Source organism: Calidris pugnax, unplaced genomic scaffold, assembly GCF_001431845.1.
Source record: "Calidris pugnax isolate Ruff unplaced genomic scaffold, ASM143184v1 scaffold24, whole genome shotgun sequence".
NCBI classification, from domain to species: Eukaryota; Metazoa; Chordata; class Aves; order Charadriiformes; family Scolopacidae; genus Calidris; species Calidris pugnax.
The window spans coordinates 22834596-22860931 of NW_015090922.1; the positions used below are offsets into that span (position 1 = coordinate 22834596).

Below are 26336 nucleotides of genomic sequence, written 5' to 3' on the forward strand. Positions count from 1 at the left end.
CTAAACCACAATTGCATCTCCAGAGAATGTCAGAGCAGAGAGGATTAAAACATTAATTGATTCAATACACATTTTCCACATCTTTCTGCCTCTGCTCTAGCATTTTGAAGTGTCCAGAGAACTATACTGATAATAATAGATATACAACACAAGTCCTAATCAGTGAGACTCATGCACTGCTCTTGTGACCCTGGATGCCCAATTTTCTTTACATGGTCAGTTGATTTAAGTCATGTGGCAAGTGCTAAAGTTTCTTCAGTGGAATGACATAGGAACAGAAGTCATTGCTTGGCATGACTGCATCAAGGAACGTTGCTGACAGCCAGGAGAGATCAAAAGCAGATCAAGTTGCTTAACAAACTACATGTCACTGAAGTCAAAAAGGCTAAAGTGAGAATCCTGGAGAGCTGTGAAATCTGGGAGCAACAGATGGAGCCAAACCCACTTGGTTTGTTAGCAAAGGGTTTTACCTGTTCTTTGGTATATGAATTTTATCTCTGTGTCTTTATTATTTTAAAAAACAAAACCAAAACTGAACAATTTGCAAGTTTGATATTACATGGTTAGTGTAGCTTCCACAGTAGTCTTAGGGGAGAGCAGTTTTGTTTTGTTTTGTTTTTAAATAAAGAAAGAAAAAGAATTGCAAATTTCTGTCTTACTAAACTTGGAACAGGCACACAGCATGTTTTCTGAAAGTCTTTTGGACTTACACTTTTAATCTGAAATCTTAGAAGAGATTTTTTTTTCTAACATTTACAAACTGTGAGGCATATAGTTCATAAAAACTTAAAAATAGACAAGACCCTCCACAGTGAAAAGGGATGAAAGGATACAGGTTTGAACATCACAAGTGCTTTTTCTATTTAAGCAATCAGTGTAACAGTTCCTTTAATACAAATATAAGGCCAAACTCAGAACTGTGAAATAACATCACAATAAAATTATTTTACAGAACAATAAAGATTATTTATATCTGCACATTTTTGTGAACTCTACTGACCTATTTAGATGGAAAAACACAGCATTTCTAGAATTAACTGCTATTGTTGTGACTACAAAACAATTATTTTTTTTGTAATAACCTTCCTCTACTTCGTTGTTATTTTTCAAGTGTCACCATAATTTTAGAAAAGGATCCTTCTTCTTACCTTTGAAAAACAGTAATGGAAAGTTTCTTAAAACAGAGATAAAATATCTTCTTAAGCTTTCATTCCTGGGTGAACCAATGCCCTGCTCCCCCATTGTACTAAGCATGACATCAGTGTAGATGGTTTGCAGGTTATTTGAAACTAACACGGAGAGAATACCTTTAAACTGGTGATACCGTCTCCATCAGTTACGTGCAATTTTCAGTTTTTCAGTGATAAAGAACAAAGCAAACACCCCACCCCCCCCCGATGGTGAAATCCACCCTCTCAAGAAATCTTCCATCTAATTACTGATGAAATTTGTCCAATGTTACAGTCCGCATCTCACTATAAAACTGGAATACTTCATGGGCATCTATTTCTATGTCTTTAAAGTCAGTGATAATCAGTACTTCCCAGGAATACTCAATACTCTTTTATTGTCACTAATTTCAAAAGGAGAGGATCATATTTAGGAATTTGTCAGAATTTGCTCAGCATCCTACAGCCTTCTTCCTGCTCAGTCATTTAATGAGGCAATTGCTATCTCTCATAAGGTTCCAGATGCACATTAGCAAATCTGGTAGTGTACTTAAACTAAATGCAGAGGAAAACCACTTTGAAGTAATTTTATCCATTCAGCTAAAACTCGTACTCTATTTAAAAAAGACTGGCATTAAACTTGGCTACTCTGTCTCACTGAAAGCATGAAAACAACTAAGCTATTGGAATACTTAGAATTTTTAGTGAATGCTCTTGCCATAAAAATTTTTTAACAGAAATTATTTTCAATTTAGGGTGACACTTTTCTTTGGAAAAGAGAGCCAACACAAAGCATTTTGCATCACCCAGGGCTGATAAAGTAATGAATGAGATGGCAGACTGGTATTGAAATTGTTGCTTCATATCCAGGAGAGGATGGAGAAGGGGGCCGATGCTGTCCCCAAAAAGTTTGTAATAGAGGCAGTACAGAAAGAGCGATGGTGCTTGCAGTCATTCTTCAGTTTCATTGACTATAGACTAGACTGACAGCACAAACTCCAGTCTAAGGCCTGGGCTGGAAACACAGAAAGAATTCAACTGCAGTCTGATGGCAGAGCAAAGCGTGTAATTTCCATTTTTACAGAACCCTTGCTTTGATCTCTGCACAGCGTGGATTTTTTGCCTAATAGATTTATGCCTGCATGAAAATGTTATGATCTTATTTTAAAAAGAGAACCTTCCATTCTAGGTTTTTCAGGGATTAACAGGGTTTACCAAACCAACCCTTGGTCTCTAGATGCATGGCATTCAAAATCAGCAAGGCAACAGAAATATAAAGATCATTTCACTTCTTGATTTGAATTCTTCTCTTCAAGATTTAGCATAATGATACATACCTGGCCAGTCTGGCAGAGACTTTTAGCAAAAATTTTGAACATCATGGATATCAGCCAGCATTTGTGCAAACCGTACTCTTACTTATCTTAATTACAGTGGTAAGTAAGGCACTGAAGTTAAGAAATGTTATATACACAATACATATTCTTTTGTTAAGTCTAGAAAACACGTCTAACTTTAAGCTTGTTGAGTTCATTTAAAGAAATAATTCCAAAAGCTTGAGAAAAAAGTAGTTCCTTTGCATATTATGTTTTAGTAAAGTCAGTTGAAATAACCTGTCTTCAAGAACATGCCATATATTATATGCTAGATAGTATTTGGACCTAATTATCAACCTTTTTTTGTCATGGACATGGTTCAACACTCAGCATTTCTTTTTATGGTGAAAGACTTGTTGAAATCAGTTTGAAAAAATAAATTAAATTATTTTTGTTTGGTTTTTGAAACAAAAGATTTCACCTAACCGATTTGATGTTGTTTATTTTAATAATCTCTTCCAAATTGTCAACAGTAAATAGTTAATTATTGCTTAAATGGCCATGCAAAAGCAAATTAAGGACACAAAATAATAACTGAGGAGTCAAAAACGTGTAACTATTTCTATACTATCATTTAAGTTCTCAGAATGACACAAACAATACCAGCAAGGATATGCTGGTAACATATAGTTAGCACTTAATCTAACATCAGTACCTCGCAAATCTTTCTTCATTTTGCGGAGATCTTTTTGAAAGTCTTCAAACTTCATTTGTGAAGCCTGGAAGAGATCTTGTGGGTCTGGAAGAGGAAAGATGCATTGTTCTTTTCCAGCATCCTGACAAAAATACAAATCAACAGTTACATAGTGCTCATTACTTTTTTATACACTAAAATATATAATTGAAGGCACAAAAAATATTTGTAAGCATTTCTTCATCTTGTACAGCAGAAAAGTGAATTTAGTAAGTTAATTTTTTAAACTTGAATTTAAAAGAGCAAAATTAATTCTCACTCACCTCATCAAAATTACGCAAATAGTATGAGACAATGTAAGACAGAAGACTTCTGCTGTTATCCTGGATAGAAAAGAATAAAGTTTGCTGTGTTACTGAAACTAACTGAAAAAAAATTCAGAAGTTATAATTCAAGTATATGAAATATTTAGTTTCAAGTACAGAAAATACTTTGTTGATTTGTTGCCTTCAGTAAAAAAAAAAAAAAAAAATTAAAAGCAAACTGTTTACTATGAGTGTTCCAAAGGGAATATATGAAACAATGTCTTGATTGCACTGATTATTAGTGCTTTAACTGGTGAAGTGGTATGACAAATTTGCCTTCAGTAAAAAAAAAAAAAAAAAGAATAAACCACCAACAAAAACCCAACCAAACAAAACCCCAACACACTGAAATACCATTTAATCTTAACACTCATTTAAGCTACTCCTGATTTTTGAAGTTTACCTAATTGTAAACTTTTTGAAATTTCCCAAGAAAGAAAAGAGAAATTATTTCTGGGTTCATGTGTGCAACTTGTTTGGCAACATTCAGATCTTTTTATTAATCTATAACTATAACCAAAGTAAAGTTTAATTAAACAAAGTTATTTTTCTAAATGAAATTTTGGCACTTTCGGGGGTCTTTGGAACAATTTTCTCATTGTTTCCCTTCTGTAATCTCTGTCATGAAGCTTCAGAAGCAAATCTTTGATAGAATTTAGTTTTCAGATAGTTTCAGAAAACTATTTTCTAAGAACTATTTTTAATTGATCAGTAGCAATAAACTGAAGATGTATCTTGCAATAGCAAGGTTAACGGTCATAATATTTCCAGCAAATTATGTACTAAAGACCTGAATCACCAAACCAAATATAGCATGCCTAAACAATCTACCAAGCCAAGTTCTAAAACTGGTGATGTATCTGGAGTCAACCAGAAGATTGAACTAATGTAAACTGCCCCAAAACACATTGTACTAAGGATTCATTCACATCACCACTCCCTTGGTTTACCAAAGAAACGAGCATGCCAGAATGAAGTTCCTCCTTCCCTTCAAAGACAAATGGTTGACATGGTCCCTCTACTCAGGGTAAACAATAGTCTGCTCACGTTACCTAACCCAGCAGCTAAAGCACATATATTTAGCGAGTGACCAAGCAAGGAAACAAACCCTTCTTTTTCCTGCCCTTTTCAGAGTAGCAGATCTTGACCATGATTCACTAGGTAGATGTAGGGGACAATTTAAAGTCCCATGAATTATTGCTATGACCTTCCCTCATACCACTGTGCATATTCAGATGAATCTTTTCATCATAGCCATAGAGACTCAAAGATTATTGTTTACCTGTAAACAAAGCAGATATTTGAATACAACCCCAATCTGAATAATCAAAGTCAAAAAAGTGCTGGTAACAAACACACAAGCTGCAGTTTAGCACTACACGAGAATTAAACTTCTTAGCATTCTCCTTACTTAGATGACTATACCAGACAAAGCTTAAATCAAAAATTTCTTGCTGTGATTATTCTTTACTCAGGCAGTTCTGTGGTCCAATGTGAAATACACAGTCTGCAATCACAATGTATGTAAATGATGAATTTTGGGTTATCCCAAATGCTTAGGATGTCTATTCAATCATTTTCAGGAAGAACTTTTTTATTCCTCACACATATTTTGTATCAGCATCGAATCATAATTAACTTTTCTTTTAAAACTGCTTCCAGTTCTGTAACAAATCTTTTACATTTAGGATCATAGTATTGCTTCTGAATACAGGAAAAATTAGAACTATGCAGTGTATCAAAAGTCAAATACATATCAGATTAGGAACTAAGACGTAATTTAACATATTTTTGTTTGTACAGTAATGAAAAGAGAGGTTTCTTTTTCATATTTCTACATAAATACATCCTACTATAGAAGTCTGCTCAGCTAAGTATAAAGTATAATTCCTTTTGAGATGCCTTCATAATTTTCACACTATTTACTTGGAAATGGAGACAAAGCAATTTTCTGAGAGTTTAACATTCTTAGGCATACAGGAAGTCTACAATCAACTTACACTGCTCTTGACATCTTTCAATTTTGGCAGGATATCTAGTCCAAACCCATCAGCTTGTCCTCGCGTCCTGTTTCCACCATTCATGTAATTTCCAAAGGCGAGAACCAAACCCAAGACCTGCATAACTCCTGACCCATTTTTCAATGTCTACAAAACAGAAAGAGAAACAATTCCCTGTTCAAACTCATAATATTTACTGTTAACAGTGTTACTGACAAGCAGATTTGTTGATATTGTGTTTAGAAATAATACTTATACAGGGGCTCAAATATGGGAAATTTAAAACCTTCTACTGCAACATGTAGAAGTAGAATAATATCAATATGTAATTTTTTGTGAACGAGGAATTTGATCTCCAAAATGGATACTTAGAAAAAAATAATAGGAAATCCATAAAATATTATCAGCGGTTATTATTATTTGTTTTGCATAGGACCACAAAATTCCTCTAATCTTCTAGCTACAGACATTGCTATCTAACTGATTTTAGATATCAGAGATATTATTGAGTTGCACACTTCCAAAATCCAAACAAACACAAGGTGGACTGAACTCGCGTTCACAGTGATACAGTCACTGTGAAGAAGGAAGATTTTGCTTTAACAAAAGGAGAAGGTACTCTATTTTCCAGAGACTGATATACATTGGTGGCAAAAAATGATACAGTTCAGTACCAAAAGCTAATCCTAAAATTCACTTTGATGTTGAAGTACAGTCATAAAACTTTCTATTTTGCTATCCTTCAGATTTAACGCATACTTAAAGTAAATAAAGAGAAAACTTTTGAGTACAACTTAACAAGATTAAATATCAGAAATTTAGCTCTACCTTTTCACAGAGCACAACCTACCTCACAGAGTTTCTGTAACAATTCAAGTTTGCGACGGATTGAACAAATGCTTTCTGAAAATGTTGATTGGAACAGGATGCAAAATACACGTTCTGAAAAGTTGGGAATTAGCGAGAGTTCATAGAGGAATCTGTAGGAGTGATTAAAGAAAATGATATGGGTCACTGCCAGTAGGTACAGTATTTTTTTTTTTTATTATATAATGTCTCTAGATAGTTTACTATAGCAGGGAAAGTTTTCTGAAGTTGGCAAAACTGTTCTTTCATAAGTATGTTCTTACTGTTCCGGCTTATCCAAAGACTTGGCGTTTTCTTTTTCCTTGGATGACTTGCTATGCTTTTCTATTTTTTCTAATTCATCTGATTGTGCTCTCTGGAATAAAAGAAACAAAGTAATTTAAAAGTGTGAATTAATTACCTAGTCAATCAGATAAATATGCTCTTGTAAGAAATCATCTTCTTAGATTTTTCTTTCCCTTCTAGTATCTGTTTATGGAAAAACTACTTTGTCCATAGAGTGTTTTGAAGTATAGCTACATCTGTTGGAAAACAGAACACCTTCCAGATATTACTGACTACTAGTAATCTGCAAAAGATTTATTCATTCAACCATGCACCGAGACAATAATCTTCATTCCCACTCCCTTTTCTTTGGCTGTTTATAAGGTCTTTGGATCAAGGAACTCTCTTGTTGAGTTGTACTTCTCCTTCCAAATATGTTTGGTTGCATTTGAATGTAATCTGATCTTTAAATATATATTTAAATAATGTCCTTTTTTTAAAAAAAAAAACTAAATGAAAATAGGTTTGTGTTGTTTACTGCAATTTAAATTTTTTTTGGTATTTGGAAAACACTACGGAACAACAAAAAAAAGTTGATTTATAATGGAACTACGATACATACCATAATACATGAGAACTACTGCATACTTCTTTGGAGTAAAATGATTTTCATTTTTACCTTAATAAGCCAAAACAATTACATGTAAACTGCCTAATTTCTTGGAGAACACTGGGGTACATTGTGTGGTTTTTTTCTTCAATATTCCAATCAAAAGAAACAGATCCTCACTTTCTGTACTCCATGATACAGAGAAAATATTTTTTCCAGTTGCAGTATTGGAAAATGGAATGGCATGGAAAGGAACAAAAGTGGAATGGAAATTTATCTTTCTGACCCTTCTTTTGACATTCATTGTAGTTTTCAAAACAGATTCAAAACATGAATCTGTGCAAGCGTGAAAAAGGAATCATAGAATGGTGAGAGTTGGCAGGGACCTTAAAGATCATCGAGTTCCAACTCCCCTGCCATGGGCAGGGTCACCTTCCACCAGACTATGTTGCTCAAAGCCCCATCCAGCCTGGCCTTGAAGAAAATATATCTGTGTTTATTTCTTTAAGAAAACACTACACACATTTTTTAACTTACTCCACCACAGAACTTGAAGACAACAGTGGAAAATTAAATTCCAGCTACTTAAATAATGCCAAAGCAAAAGATAGACTGTATCTGAATTCTTTCCTGCATGCTTTTGTACAATTAGCAGAAGAGGTATGAAATGATCTCAAATAATAACTGCCACAGCTCCATCAGGAACCTGAAACTAGAAAGTCAGGTTTGGACAGTTCTTCTGAGGTTGTTGAACATCTTTTCATGTGAAGAGGGAGAAAATACTGATGTGAAACAGAAAGATGAAGAGATTGAAGAGTCACTCAGAGCAAGAGCACTTCAGAGTTTCTCTGATTACTTCAAGAAGTCTGGAAATGACTGCAAGGCATTCTGTCTTGAATACCAAACATCCTAATGTTTAGCCAGCACTTCTGTGGATGCTCTTCAAGGGTCTTCTTCTCTGAAGTAGACTGATCTTATCTATTAAATACTCCAACAGACAGGAAATATTGCAAACACCTTTTTTTCTTTTTTTCCTCCAAGCAATAAACTTTATTCTCAGCACTAAGAAATTATAATGGTAGTAGTGTCTGTATCACAGATCAATAGAATAGTTGAGGTTTGAAGGAACCTCTGGAGATCCTCTAGTTGAACCTTCTGGAACAAAGCAGAGGCAGCTAGAGCAGGCTTGCTCAGTATCGTGTCCAGCTAGAATTTGAATATCTCCAAGGATGGAGACTTTGTGACCCTCTGTAGGGAGCCTGTTCTAGAGTTTGGACACCCTGCAAGAAATAAAGGTGTTTCCATTTTTAAATGGAATTTCCAGTATATCAATTTTAAGAGGTCCACTACTTCTTGTCTATGTGCTGTGCACCACTGAATTTAGCTCTGTGTTCTTTACTCCTCCTCTCCAGTCAGGTGTTTGTACATACTGATAAGATCCCCTCGAGTTTTCTCTTCTCCAGGCTGAACAACCTCAGTTCTCTTAGCCTCTCCTAGTATGATACATTCTTCAAGCCTTTAATTACCACCGTGGCCCTTCAATAGACTCTCTCCAATATACCCATGTCTCTTGCACTGGGGAGGGTACCCATGTCTCTTGCATGGCAGGGCAGAACTGGACACAACACCCTAGATGTGGTCTCAGCAGTATTGAGAAGAAGAGATTAATTAATTTCCTTGACTTGTTTGATCCTTCCTTGACCTATCTATGCATACTGTACCATGCCTTTCTCAGTTAACAAGGGCTAGGCTGAGACTAATTTACCACGTTTAAATTTTAGTATACTGGCAGTGGCACACCCACAGAACCTAGTTTCCTGAATTCCCTACCCCAGTATCACTTCAGGGTGAGAAAACAAACTTGGAGATTTATCCTCCAAAGGGATATTTTTTTTTTTACATAAAGTTTCTGTCAATGCAGGCATGGGACATTTGAATATAATTACAATAGTAAATTTTGCTGGTATAATTCTATCCTGAGGAGAAGAAAATTGTAAAGATACTAAGATTAGAAAAATTTATCCATTTTCAATCATAGAAGACTCATCTGCTCACGGGGTGAGGACTAGAAAAGATGCAACTAACTAAAGAAATTTCCTCTTAAGTATTGCAGGCACTGTAGAAGAGAAAGATGCTTTCGGTTTTGTGTTAGGGAGCAGATGTAATCTAGAATATTTTTACCAATGGAGAGTTAAAAGAAAAATAAATTTTCCATTTCTTTTCAAATCAGTAAAAAAAAAAAAAAAGAAGTCTCAACAATAAATGAAATCTACAGATTTTAGAAATTGGAAGAATGCCAAGGGAGCATTCTAGTGGTCATGTTGTCAGAGCCATGAAGGTCTGGTATGTAAATGACATGCCTTTGTAGGAAGATCAATTGTATTTATTCAATTTACACTTCAAAAAACTAATTTAGTCAATTTACACTTGTAATTCATGAATGAGGTTTTTTTTATAAAAGTAAATAAGTTTTCGCACTAACAGTTTTTAAACTAAGTTCTACTATTTCTGACCAATCTCTAAAGTCTATTCTCTTCTGATAAACTGAAAGGAAATAACTTGAAATTTTTTTCATAATAGTTAAAGAGGAGAAAATATTTTAGCAAGGGACATAACGCTAAATGGTTATTTGCAAATTCTTTAGAGTAAATAGCGAGAGTACTCTTGCTTCTGGTCGTCTACACAGTGAAATATTAGAGTGCTTATCACAGCATTCATGTTCAAGCTGTTGCTGTTTCTCCATCAAATCCATGGGCAAAGGTTAGGCAGACTCATTATTCCTTATTTAACTCAATATTCTCAGATTGTGTATGCAAGGAAACAACAACTGGCAAAGATGCAATGGCTAAACGTGATCCACTCATGGGTAAGCCTGAGCAAAATTCAAGAGATACGATTTACACTCCACCAAAATCACGAGGTCTGAGTGTATGGTGCAAGTTCATAGTCAAAGTTCCAAGTCCCTAATCTTGGCTCTGGTATCCAGAATTCTGATTATGTGTATTTTAAATTATGATACAAAAGGAATAAAATTTACGTGCATTCTGCACAGGTATTATTGAGGATTATTTTTCAGATTTTTTAACAGTTAGATTTATGCTTAATGTGTATCTATTCTCTAATTTGCAGATGGATAATAAGAAAAAGCTATTCTATTATCCTCCAACGTTTGTGTCAAGAGAGAACACATTTAGTAGATACTTGTAAAATTCATTAATCTGATTGCATTAGCACCTCTTTGAATGTCACTGCTAATTATGTCCTCTAATTTTAGTTATCATATAGCATCATAAATAGAACAAAGTACTGTAATATACCAGAATTTGATATAAACTATACCTACAACCAGACAGCATAAATCTGATAGAAATTACTGCAAAAAATACACTGGTTGAGTTTAACATTTCCCACTTTTGCCAGAGTATAAACTTACGAACTTTGGTAAGACAAATATAGGGTAAGGACCTTTTTTCCATTTCACAACAGAAATCTAACATTTCCTCATTATTTTTTCCCCTTGGAACTGAACCTTAGTTCTGAGTTTAGATCAGTTTAAATGTGTGTAGGTATTTTAATTTTTTTTTTTTTTGTCAACTTGATTTTCAAAGTTAATGTTACATATTTCAAAATCATCACGTGACTTGTCTACAGAATATTGTCAAAAGTAACTGACACAGCAAGGATATACAGAAATACCCAGATTAACAACAACTTCCATATTTCTTGGAAGCTGGGTTATGTATCAGAAGTCAATTTTTGAAGAAAAACATTAAGGTATTGCATTGTAATTGCCAAATTTTACAAAATCACACGAAATAATTGAGGAGAAGGTTTTAATCTTTGTTGCAGAGTGCAGGCATGCACTTCACAATTCTGGGGCCTTTTTGCTCTTGCAAATGGCACTTTAGGTTTTTGAAAGCACTGACTTAAGACTTTTAAAGATAGAGATAGGGTGGACAATTCACCAGCAATCAAATGAAGAAAGGATATACATTGCGTTTTGGGACATAAAGAGATTTTAAAAGGGCAAATCCATAGATCAAAGATAATCCTTTGACATATTTTTTAGCCCATTTTTTATACACTTGTCTTCAGAATATAATAAAAACATAAGCAGGAGTAGACTTATCTTGTTTCAAACAGTGATATTTTAGCTACAATCTCAGCTGCTAAGAGGCTACCTGTTTTCAAAGTATATATTCACTTATTTGCAAGTACATTTCTCATCACAATCAATATGGCCTAACCACATATGGCAAATTGACAATTCCACTGAATTTTATCTACCCTCTCCCTCTCTGATTATAGCTACCACCAGAAAGCATTGCTATTAGGGAGTCTGTAAAAGCATATTAAAGTAGCTGCTTCACATACAGTTTTATCTATTCAGACTCTCCTATTAAAATGCTCTAGATCTTAATACATAGCTGATTATCAAACACATATTTAAACAACTTTATAAAAAACAAACTATAAAAAACAAACTATACAACCAAATGTTAGGAATATGTGACTGTAGCATACAGTGCTGCAGTAACAAAGTCCTCACTTCATGCAATACCATTTAATACTATTAAATAAATTATTAAGGGTTTGGGTCTTTGGTGGGGTGTGGGTTTCTTCATTTATAAAAAGTCACTAAGATGTATACAGTAACTTTGTGGTTTAACAAGACTTTAATTCCTCAGTAAACAGGAATTGAGCCCTCGGGACTGTGGCTTTTGAAATTAGGGTGTGTTTAGGTTTGGAGACTGCCCAAATTTCATTCACATTTAAGAAGGGAAAGCACCATGCCAGACATATGCAATCGGGAAAAAATTATTACATTTTGAGGGAAGACTGTAAAACAAATGCTCCCATATGTTCCATAGAGATCAAATAGAAAGGCTGAGAACCAGTACAGTGGTATTTAAATAACCAGCAAAAAAATACCTCAATCCAATAAATAAACCCTAGGCATTAAAAATGAAGTTAATACTACAGAGTAGCCAAATGAGGCAAAGTTATCCCCACTTACAACACAGAATGAGGCTGAGAAATAAGGTAGGAGTCAAACATGCCAGGCTCTCTGGTACCACCCATTGCTTACACATTTATTTTTTTAAATTATATTGTTATAATTAGCAAAGCTACTAAGCAAGGCAAGTGCAAGGTCTAATGTAACCAAAGAATGAAAGCAAAAGCAAAAACAGAAAATAAAGTTCAATTTAAAAAAACGCTCTTTCAAGACACAACTTTACCAAACAGATGATCTAGGATTAAAATTCAGGCACTATTTTGAAACTCTCTCCAAATAAACTGGGGTTTGGGTTCATTTTTTTTTCTTGTTGTTTGTTTCTTGGTTTTTTGTGTTTTGGTTGTTTTTTGTTGGTTTTGGTGTTTTTCTGCTGTCTTGTATCCAAGGAAATATAGTGATGAAGTTGGGCTGATCTCTCTTATATTCAAAGCAAAGAAATATATTATAGTAATTCTAACTTTTTGAGTAATTCTAACTCAGTTAATCTAACTGAGATTAACATATGGTATTTTCCTCAATCAGGAAAATTTCCTAGAAATTTTCTGTAGTATGTAGTGAAGGTAATGGCAAAAGGAACACAATGGTATTTGATTATTGCAATGAACTGCAAATTTACAGATAACCCATTATACTTGAACTGAAGTATATTGGATGTGACATTAAGAAAGTATATGAAATGTATCCTATAAGTACATTATCCACATAGGAGGGGTAGTTTTTTTAAACTCCAATAAAAAAGTCTTATGCAATATAAGAGGGAAGTATGCAAGAACTGATTATGTGGGCAGTATCGGTTCTTCCCACAACACAATCTCTCACAATCATACATATGCAATACATAAAACTACTTCAACTTTTTACATGCTAAAGAATGCATGGAATGGGATATAGCTGTGCTGTGTAAGGGAAGAGATTAAAAATAATGCAAAATAACAAAGGCCAAGGATGAGAAGTGTTTAAAGATACGGGAGTAGTTACAATAAACTTCCCAGTTGACCATTTTCTTCCTGCGCAATGTTGAGTGAGCTAATTCTTCATGGATGAAATAAGAGAAGAAGTGCTTCCTAGTTCCTGTCAGATTTTTGGGTTTCATTTGTTTAGCTTTTTGGTTTCTTTATAAAGTGGAATAGAGCTTACTATATCTCTCTCTTCAGGCCCTAAAGTGGATTATTTATAATAAATTTCAAAAATCAACAAATCATTTCAAGTAGGCCATAAAAAGCTAGAGTCTAAAAACCAAAAATCTGAAATGTATAAAAGTAATTAACATATTATCAAAACTATAACCCGAGGGAAATAAAAAATCCAATACAATAACATACATTGGCCTTCAATGTCATTCTGTGGCTTGCAGTTTTATATTTCAGATTTTCAGGTTCTTTGGAGGGTAAATATAGAGCCTCTTTGCTCTTTCTGAAGATGCCTAGCCAGACCTTCAAGTGTTCTGGCAATGTGCTCAGAGAAGGGCCTAATGCTCACTGGCCTCATCTGAAGACAGAAACATGCTTCTGAGGTCTTACGTTTTGATTTTTACATGTAACTTGCTTTGTAAAGAACATGCCTGAGTGTATTCTGAATGCCTGATTTTGCATACCTAGTGGTCAAACACTCTCTGATGAATAGTACCAGATATTTGTGAAGCCCCTGGCAGCTTATACTACTTTTTATTACATTAACTTAGAGCAAACCTTTTCCTTTCAAAGGGTTAATATTATTTTGGAGGAATGCCATAGTTCCACAAATGAAATGATTGCTGTTACTAAACTACTTTTTAAAAAAAAATTGAATAGCATCGTTATATTAGTGAAGTTACAAAATGAAACCAAAGACCTGGAGTGCAAGGTCTGATATTTATTGACCAAAGACTGTCCCACCCAAGAAGACAAAAAAGGATCAAAACCAATTTCTGTTTATTCATTTAGAAGGTGATTGTGTTACTTATATAAAAATGTATGCATTATATGAAACACACAATGGCAGTAAATACAATTTAAATGTTTATCATTGATTGCTTTAGGGAAAATAAAGTCACTTGAAAACAGGACACATTCTACAAGCTTTCTGAATATTATTTATGCAAACCAAAGATACCTTCACATGGACCTACAGAGTTCCTAAATTATATGGACTTCCTCTGATTACTCACATTCTCATACAGGGCTTGAAGGGTCTCTAGGTCAACCACAGAGTTATCCAAGTTCACAACAGCTACAGAAAAGACAAAAACAAAAAAAACAAAAAACAAAACAAAACCAAAAACCAAGAATTAGTTGATGATAATCCAGCTGTGGAAAAAAAGACTGAGCACAATACCCAGCAACAGTTTTTATGTCCCATTGGCCATACAGCTTAAGGGTTTTAACTTTATTAATGCCTTGAATACTGCCTTTCCTAAGACTATGGGCTAGAAACCTGGTAGAGCCAGGTGTCAACTGTTAAAGAATTCACCTCCCTCCCCCCAAACACACAAACACGATCCCACGAGCATGGCCATAGCCAGAGATCAGAGATAAGCTTTGCATCAGACTTTCACGGTCCGACTGAAAGCATTATAAAAGTTTGTAAATCTGTACCACAGCCACACACACACACAACAAAGCTCATTCCTGTCACTGGTTGGTTTCAGTCTTAAACTGATTTATCCATAAGTCAGCCAGTTAACTTCAAGACACCTGACAAGGGTCAAGTCTTCTATGCACTAAGCCGACAGGTTTAGTACAGATACAAAATATGCCTTTCCTGTTCCCAACCAATTCTGGCGCCACACACATACTGTATTTTTTCAGTGTCAAAAAGCCAGTTCAACAACACAGAGAGAGTGATTTCCATCTACTCAGCCTGGACAAAAGAAAAAAATAATGAGGAGTGGCACACTTTTAGGAACACAACCCTGGCTCCTCACTCATATTAGGAACATTTCATGAGGCATAGGAAATGTTTGTGCAAAATAGTGAAAAATTATTTTCAGTTAATAAAAAGAATTACTTTAAAAATAGTATCTTTCAGTCTTCTTCTTACATATTTTTTGCACGCACACTGACCTTTTAAATGAAAGCCAGATAAATCCAGCTTTGTTCATCGAGATTTTAAATTTTGAAAGAAATTCAGTATGTTGGATTAGAATGTATATGATGGTAATAAATTGTTTTTATCACACTATAGCAGTCTTTTTCCTAGTTTGCCCTTCATTAATTTATACTCTTTTTTTGTAATGGGGTCTGTGTGTGTGCACTTGTACAATTAGTACAAGTAGAAAAAAACCCTAGGCAAGACTAAGTTAGGAATTGCAATGTTGATCTGGGATAGAAACCCAGCATTAGGTTAGTTTATGTCCTATAAATCCATGTCCCTACCTGTCACAGAGAAATTCTCTGTATATGCCTAAAGACTACAGACAATATAATTCAAACTCATTTGTTTCCAATAGCTCTAAAGCATTTAGAGATACCACTCTGGGTCTGGGACTCATCATGTTTCCCCTTTACAGGCCTGAGACACAGCTTTAGTTACAGTATAAGAAATTTATAAACAAAGAAGTGTTGATCTTGATTGAACTACACAGGCTACACTGTACCTCTAGACAGGGCATAAAGCTAAGTTGTAGGATGGAAACAAAAAATAATTAGGAAATTATTTAATTTTCAGAAAAAATATTTTAAAAATGCCACAACCCTTAGCAGAAAGCAAGAGAAATCTGAAAGATCATGGCAATGTAACAGTTAACAGTTCAGGAAGCAACAGGTTTTTTTTTGTTTTGTTTTGGGGGAGAGGGTGCCTGCAAAAATCTGCAACTAATTATTTGGGATATTTTAAAACTCAGGCTTTTGTCTCCCCGCCCACCCCCCCGCCCTGAGTGTAGTAATTGTTGCAACAGGGATTTAAAGATGCCCTCTCAACAAGGTACTGTAGTATGTGTTGTATTTGATAATCCCTGTTTCTCAATAGGACTATTTGCATGCTTCAAAATATGCCAAATTTGCCTTGTAGAACTGAAGGCTAAAATTAACATGCAAATAGAAAGCGGGTCAAGATTGAGAGCTTTAAGAAAACACATATGTCAAAGCCTATATACAAACAGCTTTATTAAAACCAGGATATATTATGAAACTCAGTTTGTATTATCCCTACATTTCATCATTCTTAGGCTTACGCAATGTTTTCATATATGAACACACTCACAACCCTTCAACTATTTATTTTGAGCCGTGGCTGTCTCCTCCCTGCTGCACCCCCCTCCCCTTCCTTCCAGAGACTTTCTACTCCTGCACTAAGAAATATGACATAAGTTCCTGCTCTGACTTTTGCTCAACATTAAGATCACCCACGGATTACTCAGGGAGCAATAGAACACTTTTGTTTGAATGCTTGCAGGAGATAAGAGAACGCCTGGCAAACAGAATGGTGCCAGGTCTGTGTACTTTCAACAAAACAGGTATGCAGAAGAGTGTACATACTTCAGGGAGCTGCTTTAGACAAATCAGTCTGAGACAAGGACTGGAAGAAATTAGATCCTAGTGTGTATGTTTCAGATCTCCCCCTCCCAAGACAAATATACATCTTTAGATGAAATATATAGAAATATATGTTCATAAATAGCCCTCTAGCTTCCCACTAGGATTTTTTGATGTTCACCATAAATCCCCTACTCTTAGGAATCTGGAGATGAACTTCTGTTCCTTGGCGGTACTGCAGCATTGTCATGCAGAACATGATAGTTTGCAAAATAAATCATGACTGTTGCATATTTAATTCCATTATCTAGACCATTTGAACTGATAAAAACAATGACGGTTCCTTACACAGCCAAGCGTACTAGCTAAACATGCTTCCTCCCTACAATCAGCATGACTACACAAATTTCTAACCATATGTGGTGGCAAAATAATGAAAAATATAGATAAACATTAATTTCCTGATATGAAAATATTCTGAGCTATGTTATAATTCCAGTATACTTTGATGCAAATATCTGGAGAAGAGTTTATATTAATCTTGCAGTAGCTGTATATTTTCTCCTGTGTCACTATGTTAGAAAGTGATTTTTTTGTTTTAAAGTTGACATTGCCATTTCCTGATCTTGACTACTATGAAATAATCTTTAACAGGCAGCACATCATCCAGCCTTTCCATTATGTTTGTAAGACAGCTGTGAAGAATATCTGTTGGCTTTTACTGTACTAGCAACAACTTCATTTTACTTATGTCAGACTCAGGCCTTTAGTTCTTACTGTCAAGATTTCATAGTTCTGCTATTTTCTTTCATTCCTATTGCCACTTCTGCCGGTAAAACCAGCAACCAAGCACCAGTTTCAAGCCCTAGTACTATAAAATTACTCAATGTACATGTATATAATTGTTTGTATATACACACGTATGTAGATATGATTAAATCAAATTTGAGTCAAGTATGTCCAGATACACACACAAATATGCACAGATAAAAATACAAGGAACTACAAACCAATGACTTTTTGGTTTTTTTTAAAGCAAGTACTGGTCAACAGATGTTTACAGAAAATCGATGCAGTAAAAAGAAGGGTTGAAGAGAAATAACAAAGGGTTGCTTGACACTATAGAAGACAGAGAAGGGGAAAGAAGATTTCAAAGGATTTATAGCCAGAATAAAGGCTTCAGGAATCTCTTGTCTGTCTACAACTTTACTGATATTCTCATTGGTTTTGTCATTATCTACATGGAAATTTAAATTGGTATCTTCGGGACAGAAATTATATCTTTCTTATGCAACTGCAGAATATAGAAATTTTAGCAGAATGGAAGAGTTTCCATTCCATTCCATTCTGTATTTCTACAATGTAACTTGAATCAAAAAAATAAATTATGCAAACTCACAATAACAAAGCCAACTTAAATACTAGTTTCAAAATGGAAAGACAATAAAAATATGCAGAGAAACAAAGACTTCATATTCTTACTAATATCAATTAATTTGCAAGTCTGGCTAGGCACCTTATAAGATACTTCATGTGACAGGAGAATAATGATGCTGCTAAACCACAAGTGAGATTAGTCTAAAGCACACAACTATATTCAGAGGCCTACTTGAACTCTGAGAACAGATGGACCATCTCCCATATACATAGCAGCCAATTTAGAATACAGACACAATTAAAAAAAAAAAAAAAACAGCAAAAAAACAAATACCACAAAAAAAATAAACCCAACACAATGAATAATCACCACCCACATGCCTTTGGGGAAACACAGTATGTAACCAAGCCACCAATGAGATCAAAGTTTTTGCCAGCAAATACAATCCTGAAGAAGAAACACATGAGAAAGCACCAACAGGAAGTTGAAGGAGGCACAGTGTGTTCTCGTGAATACTATAAAACAAAGTAGCTGCAATTTTTTTAATTGTAGGACAGATCATTACTGTTGATTATTCATATATCTAGGAGCATGCAAACTACCAGCTACCACTAAAACAAAATTGATAGGCAATACAGACACAGCAAACCTACACTTGCCTGAGGCCATTAATCTAAATCAACCAGTAGTACCACTTACATAAACTGTACAACTTCCTACATCTACCCAGTGCTTGGAAACACTATTCTGTTTGCAAGTCCAAAACTCTGGAATTTCCTTTTAAAATGCAAAGGCCAAAATTCAGAATTTCACACTGGGTAGAATTTCAGGAAGAAGAAAAAGAATTATCAACCTGATCCTTTGGATCCAAATTTTATGTCATAAAACTCATTAGCACAATCTCACTTATGAGTGACTTTCAGAAGAACTGGTATTCAGTCCAAATCTTGGTCTATGCCTCCCCTTTTCTCAGGGCAAATCACATTCCATTTCTCTGGCCTTTCCAAGTACGCTTCCTAAGCTTTTCTGTGTCTAGACTTCATCTACAAGTGAGTGTGCTCTTTTGGAGCCCTCCCAGAAGCATTGCTGTCTCCCCAGAAACTGACTGAGCCATTTCCAAATCTTACTTGTCTGATAACAGATTACAGTTTAACTCCCCATAAAAAAGCAGTAGCTGAAGCAAAACCACCTCAAATTTGCAAAAGGAATTTTGAACCAATCCTGCTGTACTCAGATCCATGCTTCAGGGAGACAAACCAGCAAACCACCCACCCAGCTTCATGTTGATTTCTACCACAACTGACTTCTCCCATGATTCCCTAAAACCCAAGCAGTATCACTCCAACAGGCCACTCCTTTTTTTTCTCCTGCACATCTTTCCCTCTTCACTTTCACATCTGATCTCTTTCTCCAGAAGACCACCAAGAGTCTTTGCAAGATTTCACATCTCCTCTATCAAATGGCAGAAACAGCCACTTCAGCAAATTACAAAGGCAGACTAATTCTTCTTGACTGAATGAAGGATCTCCTACAGTAAATAATCACAGTACATTTATCACACAGTTCCGTGTGGGGTACAGACGTGGGGGCTTCACAGTTGTTCTGCCCATTGTGTGACTCTAACATGCAAGACTACAGGATACTGAGAGGTTACAACTTCCATGGTACTTTTTCCTAACTTCCATCCCCAGATAATTCTGCTCCATATTAACAAATAAACCATCTATGCACCAAGAATATTACTCCAAGTTGAAGAGTGAAATAAAGGTGTCAACCAGTCTTACAACAAAAATGCACTTTCTTTTTATTAAGAACATTATTATTATTATTATAAAGATACCATAAGCAGTATGTAGAGTCTCAAAATTACTACATAATTTTGAAGCAGAACTGTAGCATTAAAAGTCATTTGAGATTCCAAAATGTTTTCAAGTAATTGTACTTGAAATACTGATTAGACATATTCATTTTCAAGTATCTAAAAAAGATACTTGGAAGGAAAAAAAAGCACATGAGTAGATAAGTCAAATGTATCACATTGTATCAACTTCCTTGAATGATCATTTCTGAGTTAATTAAAAAAAGTAGCTGCTCCAAGAAGGTAGTACAGCTAGTAAACTTCAAACGGTCAAGACCCAACATCATCAGAAAACTAACATACTGGCAAAACCTTAAGCAATGAGAAATTCTGATATAAGAAGCACAGACAGTATATAGCTTGATCAACTTATTAAATGTTTCTGGCAACAAATTAGAGAAAAAGAACAAATAAACTTGTTTGGTTTGTTACTGAATCCAGAATGGAAGCCTTCACTGGCAGATGTCTTTGGAAGAAAATGCAAGAATGCACCACACATGCAAATACAAGCAAACCAGAAAAAAAGGTCTCAATGTAGACAATATCACCGGGTTCCTCGGAATGATTGACAGCTGAACTGCTCAAATCAGAAGTAGAAGAAAAAACATCTGCCTCAACATTCTTATCAACAAAAGAGCCAAGATAGTCTTAGAAGATGCAAGCACAGTGGCTTCCTTTGCAGCTATAAAGATTCTGGTATGATCAAGCTACCTGTGAAGTAAACATAGATTTTAATCCAATCTAATATTTATATTTAAAAATCAACTGAACTGCAAAATTTGCAGTCCTTCATTGCAGTCTTTTATTAGTTAAACAGGAAATACACAACTGAAAAAAAAAAATAAAAAATATCGCTATTCTTTGCTCTCTCTTCCCCCCACCCCATGCGAGCTTATTGGCATCATTCATCTAACACAGAAGTGCACAAGGTAATTTTTTTATATGTGATACTTCCAAACACTTGACAGTTATTGCTATTTTCTCAGGATTCTTCTTTATCTCAAATAATAGAAATGTGAATCTCTTAATGCAGAAAGTTAAATCCCTAATGGGCCTCTTTGAAATAAATGTTGTGTTTATATAAATATGGAAAATACAATGGTAAAACCAAATGTCCCCAAGTTAATGAAAGCTGCACCAAAACATAAAAGAATCATGAATGTGTAAGTTTGTAAGTTTTAAAGATTCTCATAAAATAAGTGACATAAAAGAAATTTTAAACAGGACTACCTGGACTTGGACTTGCATAACTTGCAGAAAAAACCCTGTTGATAACGGGTAGGTAGGGGAGGGCTGCACTGGGTACAGTTAGCATAACTGAAAACAATTTTGTATTATTACCTACCTGCTTGCCCTCAGTACCTCTGTGATATGTTTATCTATTAGCAAATACTTCAACCTTCTCAGGATGGAAACTTTAAAGTGCACAAAGCAAAATGGAGACTGAATCTTCAGCACAAGTACATACAGCATGGATCAGAGGCAAGAAACAGCATTTTTAACTGCTTGCACACAGCTTTACTGTGGCAGTAATTCAATTTGATCTAAAGCTTGTGTGAGAATCCAGAACAGCATAGAAAATTTCCAAGCACAACCCATGGATTAAGCTTAGCTGTTACTTCAGATTGTTTTTAAAATAGTTAAAATTTTTAAATAACTTCAAGGACATGCAGTCACATTTCTGGGAAGCAATAAAATAAGAATCAATTAAGTAAGAATATGCATTTGCAAAATTTGAAATAACAGGAGTAGAAGATTTCATCAAAAAGAGTGAATCTTTAGGATCATTTTTTGTACTCTTAAAAAAACCAATTACATTTTTTTAGAGATTTGTCCTTATCATTCCCATTTCCTAACATTGTATTCCTAATATATAGTGATAAAATTGTATCAATAGAGCTTTTTAACAAACATATAAATACATACATACAATAAAATATATAACTAAATTTTATATATAGCTATACATAGCTAATATAAACAGTTGCATTAAATACCTTTCAAACAATTGCCTACTATGTCAAGGACAGCAGTAACTGATTATGTGAAGTCTAACTTCATACACCTATACAGTTTGTTTATAAAAAGTGTGCAAGTTCAGTTCTTAGAGAACAAATATATTTTGTTTGACTCAGTATGTCGCCTTCTTGTCTAGGCAGGAAAAAAAAATGGAGACCAATGCTGTAATCCTTTCAGAACAAAATGTTTAAATACAAACATGATTGCCATTGTAGACTGTTTAATTTAGAGAGATTGTATTTCAGTTCTGGTTTTGAGAGGTTTGCTGATTTGACTATAGAGAGCACTTCAGTGCTTATCTTAATTGTTTAGATAAGATTTGTTTGAATTTGGCAGGTGAAAAAACCATGGGTGTGGGATATAGGAAGGCTGAGAAAAGACTGGCATTTTACAGTCAGTAAAACGCTTATTTTAAACTATAGTGTGTAGAGGAGCAAACAGTCTGAATGAACCTGCCAGAGGTTGGTCTTCAGGGAGTGAATTTGAAGTGCAAGATTGACTGGCAGGACTCAAGATTTTCAACAAACTGGAAAGGATTACCATGATAACTCCCCAAATGCTACTTAAGGCTTAGCATTCTACACAATAAAAATTACATAAGACACATTTAAATAAGTTTTAAAAAAAATAAATTGTGCTTTATGCTTATAGTAGGGGGTTGTTGTTCTCTAGGCAAACTTTCTATCCCTTAAATGTGTTTTAAAAGTGTTTCAAGAACAAGATTTTAATATAAAATTAATCACTGACATATGGATATATTTTACATGTAATAAATTCTGTTACAGAAAATAAAACTACTGCTATAAAAAATCCCAAATCTATTGGCTTTTACTTCAATATCAGTTTGTCCCAACCTTTTTCACTTTCTGGTTCAGGTGGTATAGCACGCCACAGCTATTCCATTTAGAGGTTCTCAAAAGGAAACTTGTCATAGCTATTGACTCTATCACTTTTGGTAGGGACACTACGATAGTTTTTGTTATGAGAACAAACTACACAAACACATCTGCTGCAAGGCACATATGCAGTAGATCTGACATTGTGTATCAATCCATCTGCAGACAGATATGATTTATAGCTTTGTATTCATGAGTCAAGTGAAATACAATTTGGAGTTCCCATATGTTAGGCTTATTTTAGATCCACATAAGCTCTAACACTTTTCAACGTGTATTTCAAAGACATCATGTTCGTGAGTTCCACAGGCTAATTGTGGTACCAGCTATGGTGTAACCATGACAGTTAAAGGAATATGCAACTCAAACATTGCAGAACAAGGTAGCATATCTTACTGAGATTCTAGCATCATAATCACTAGAAGGATGCTAATTTTTTCATAAGGGATATCTGAATTATTTGCCTCACTCTGTGACGCTGAGCAGCTCTAAATAGTTCCAAAATCTTTCTGTGTTCTTTATAGACATTCCAGTCTTTAATCATTCCACCATTGAATCTCTTGATTTTTTTTGCTGTTATATTTGTTTGAAATGAAGTGACCAGAATTCAATCTTCATAATAATGGCAAGGATATACCAGTTTTAAAGAGTTACATAGCACTCTGCATATTTATTTGATAAAGTTAGCAGGGTAGATACCAAACATAGATTTTTTTCCAAAAATTATATTTTCTGCATCAGGCAGATTAGGTAGGATCTTAGCTTTTGTGCTCTCAATTTATCCATAGTTAGTATACAGGTAATGGAGCTCCAGATGTGTCCAGTTGGCAAATTAGAATATTTACATTAAATTACTTAAGTGTCAATACTAAATGAGTTTAATTACTTAATTGACAATATTAAATGAGTTAACAACTGCCTAACTCATAGATCTGAAAATTTAAAACACTATCAGAAAGGAGAGTATCTTAGGCTTCCATAGACAGGAATCTGCTCTCAGATTACTGCAAATAAATATATCTATACCAACACCAAAAAGAAATATATTTTAAAAAGTTACTGAGCCAGTGAGGTCCATGCAACAATGCTAATAGGGGAGCTGCTCTTTCTTGAGCAGACTCAAACTTATCCAAGGAACTGTCTTGATTACACTCTTAGTAACCATGATCAATGACTAATGTAAGCCTCCTTGTGTCGCAAGGACTGACTAGAAGAGTCAAAACAATCTTTGGACTAGAGCTATAGCTGGTGGAATATCAAAGAGAACAACAAAGAAAATAGCAGAAAAACCTCAAGAACTTGTCTTTCTATTTAATTACTTGATCTATTCAGCTTATACAGAAGAAAGTTAAGAGGCAACCTGACTACAGTTCTTACGCATACCCGCATGAGACAATATCTGAAAATAGATGGCTCTGTATTTACACAAACAAAACGTAGGGAAGAATGAAGGATGTCTGTAAATTAATCTGACAAACTCACTACAGAAAGAATATTTTGAGTGTTAAAACTGAGTGCAATGAACCTTTTGAACAATGTTTCATGGGATACGTTGACTTCATCACTTAAAGTATTTGTATGAAATCCTAGACTCACCAAAATAATATCAGTGACTTCAAAGAAAGAAAAAGGTTGAAGGGTCAGAATTTCAGCTGGAACTCAAGATCACTTATACTGCTAAAATGTTCTTATTTATACAGACTAATGGCTTAAGGCAGAAATTAGAAGACAGTATTACATGCCTTATTTAGCAGCCACACAGCTTAGCACGATCTTTCTAAAAATCTAGAATTGAGCTGTGTGTTTGCCCTTTGCTAGGTCCCTCTGAAGTTCTCTACTAGTCCTCTCTAATATCAACAAGCCTAAATAATTTTACACAGACTACATGCAGCGTTGCTACCTTTTGATGATTTACAACAGAAAGTACTCCAAGTTCTTTTAGCCATGAAGACATACACAATCAGTCAGAAACAAATTTTCCTCGGTTATGGTTCAAGCTAGCCACTTGTGTATGATGATGTCAGTATCCATAGCAGTAGCGCTAGTTACAGGGATTCAGAAATCAAGCAAAGCAAATCCTTATTTATCTATAAGGGAGGTACAGTCAACTGTTGCAATCACAAGTCAAAATACAAATTTTCTTGCTCAAGAATTGCAAACACAAAACATTAGAGAGGCTTCCTTTCAAAAGCAAATTTCCTTTTCCCTCTGTCAGATGGTAGTATCTCACTGAAATAAAATTACATATTCTCATTTTATTCTCCAAATAAATTTAAAATTTTTTTGGCACAGCGGAGAGCAGTTGAGATGTAGCCTGATATTCTACATGCCTGCCGAATCTGAAGTATGGATAAACACCAGGGATTTCATTGTACTAACGTATGTTAAGTCTTTCATCAAATATTCTGAAGTTACGGTATTAAAGAGCTACAGATGCTAAAAAAATGATGTAATGATCTTGTGATATTCAGCCCATGTTCTAAGAGTGGTGGGATTATGAAAATAATGCAACAAGATTTTTGGCTAGGTAGATGACAGATGACACAACCTTATTAATTCAAATCACAATACTGTGATAACTGAGGGCAGAAGGATGTGTGTTTATGGTTTAAGTTCCATCTTTCTGCATGCTCCAAAGTGTTTCTCAAAAGCCAGTATTAATTACTGAAGGAAATAAGGGCTGGGATTGCAACAAAACCAAATGGTGGACATGTGGAAAACCAATATATGTACATTTTAGGAAAACAAATAAGAAATATTATTTGGAATCACCTATGTGCATTTCAGTATCATGACTGGATTCAGTTTACTGAGGACTTCAGGATTACAAGAGACAGTCTATATTGCTTCAGTTCAATGCCACTGACCTATATTTTGTGTCAAGGTAGCTAAAGCAACCTCAGCTTCTCAAAAATCAGAAAGCATGTTACACTGAAATAGCATCTAATACATACTGCATGAGGAGATTTCCTGTGGAACAGCAGAGGAACAGAAATAACGGATCTTTCAACATCTAGGGATCACCACAGAACAAGAGAAAAAAAAGAGAAAAGAGGAGGAGAAGCCTCATAAAGGTACGGGAACACTGACACAATGGCTCCAAGCATGAGAAACAGCAGGCTCTCGGATTAAATGTTCCACAATTTTTGCAGTAGGAAAAAGATTGTCTAACATCTAACCGTGATTTCCCCCACACTGGTTCTTATCCTACCCTACCACGGGTAGCGGACGGATACAGCAAAGGAAGCGCTCTCCCGTCTTTGCATCATCCTGTCTCTTCCTTACACTCAGAACTGCTGGTTAAGGGTGGCTGAGGAGCACGCTCAGTCCGGGCTGGACAGCGGGGCCAAGCCGCTGGAGCCCGGAGCCCCTCGCCCCTCGCCACCAGCGCTGCCGGCTCCGCTCTGCCGCCGGCCGGGCCGCAGCCTCCCG

The 26336-nt window shown here is 35.1% G+C and overlaps 1 protein-coding gene across 1 annotated transcript in view; it reads right to left on the reverse strand.

Annotated features, from left to right (window-relative positions):
• Nucleotides 1–26336, reverse strand: part of FMN2 (formin 2) — a 159618-nt gene that overhangs the window by 54823 nt on the left and 78459 nt on the right. Inside the window, exons 8-13 of the mRNA XM_014951225.1 lie at nucleotides 14449–14510; nucleotides 6675–6766; nucleotides 6395–6524; nucleotides 5545–5691; nucleotides 3503–3562; nucleotides 3201–3321 (exon numbers count right to left, since the gene is read on the reverse strand). Coding sequence (XP_014806711.1) covers nucleotides 3201–3321; nucleotides 3503–3562; nucleotides 5545–5691; nucleotides 6395–6524; nucleotides 6675–6766; nucleotides 14449–14510 — 612 coding nt within the window. The remainder of the gene's footprint in view (nucleotides 1–3200; nucleotides 3322–3502; nucleotides 3563–5544; nucleotides 5692–6394; nucleotides 6525–6674; nucleotides 6767–14448; nucleotides 14511–26336) is intronic.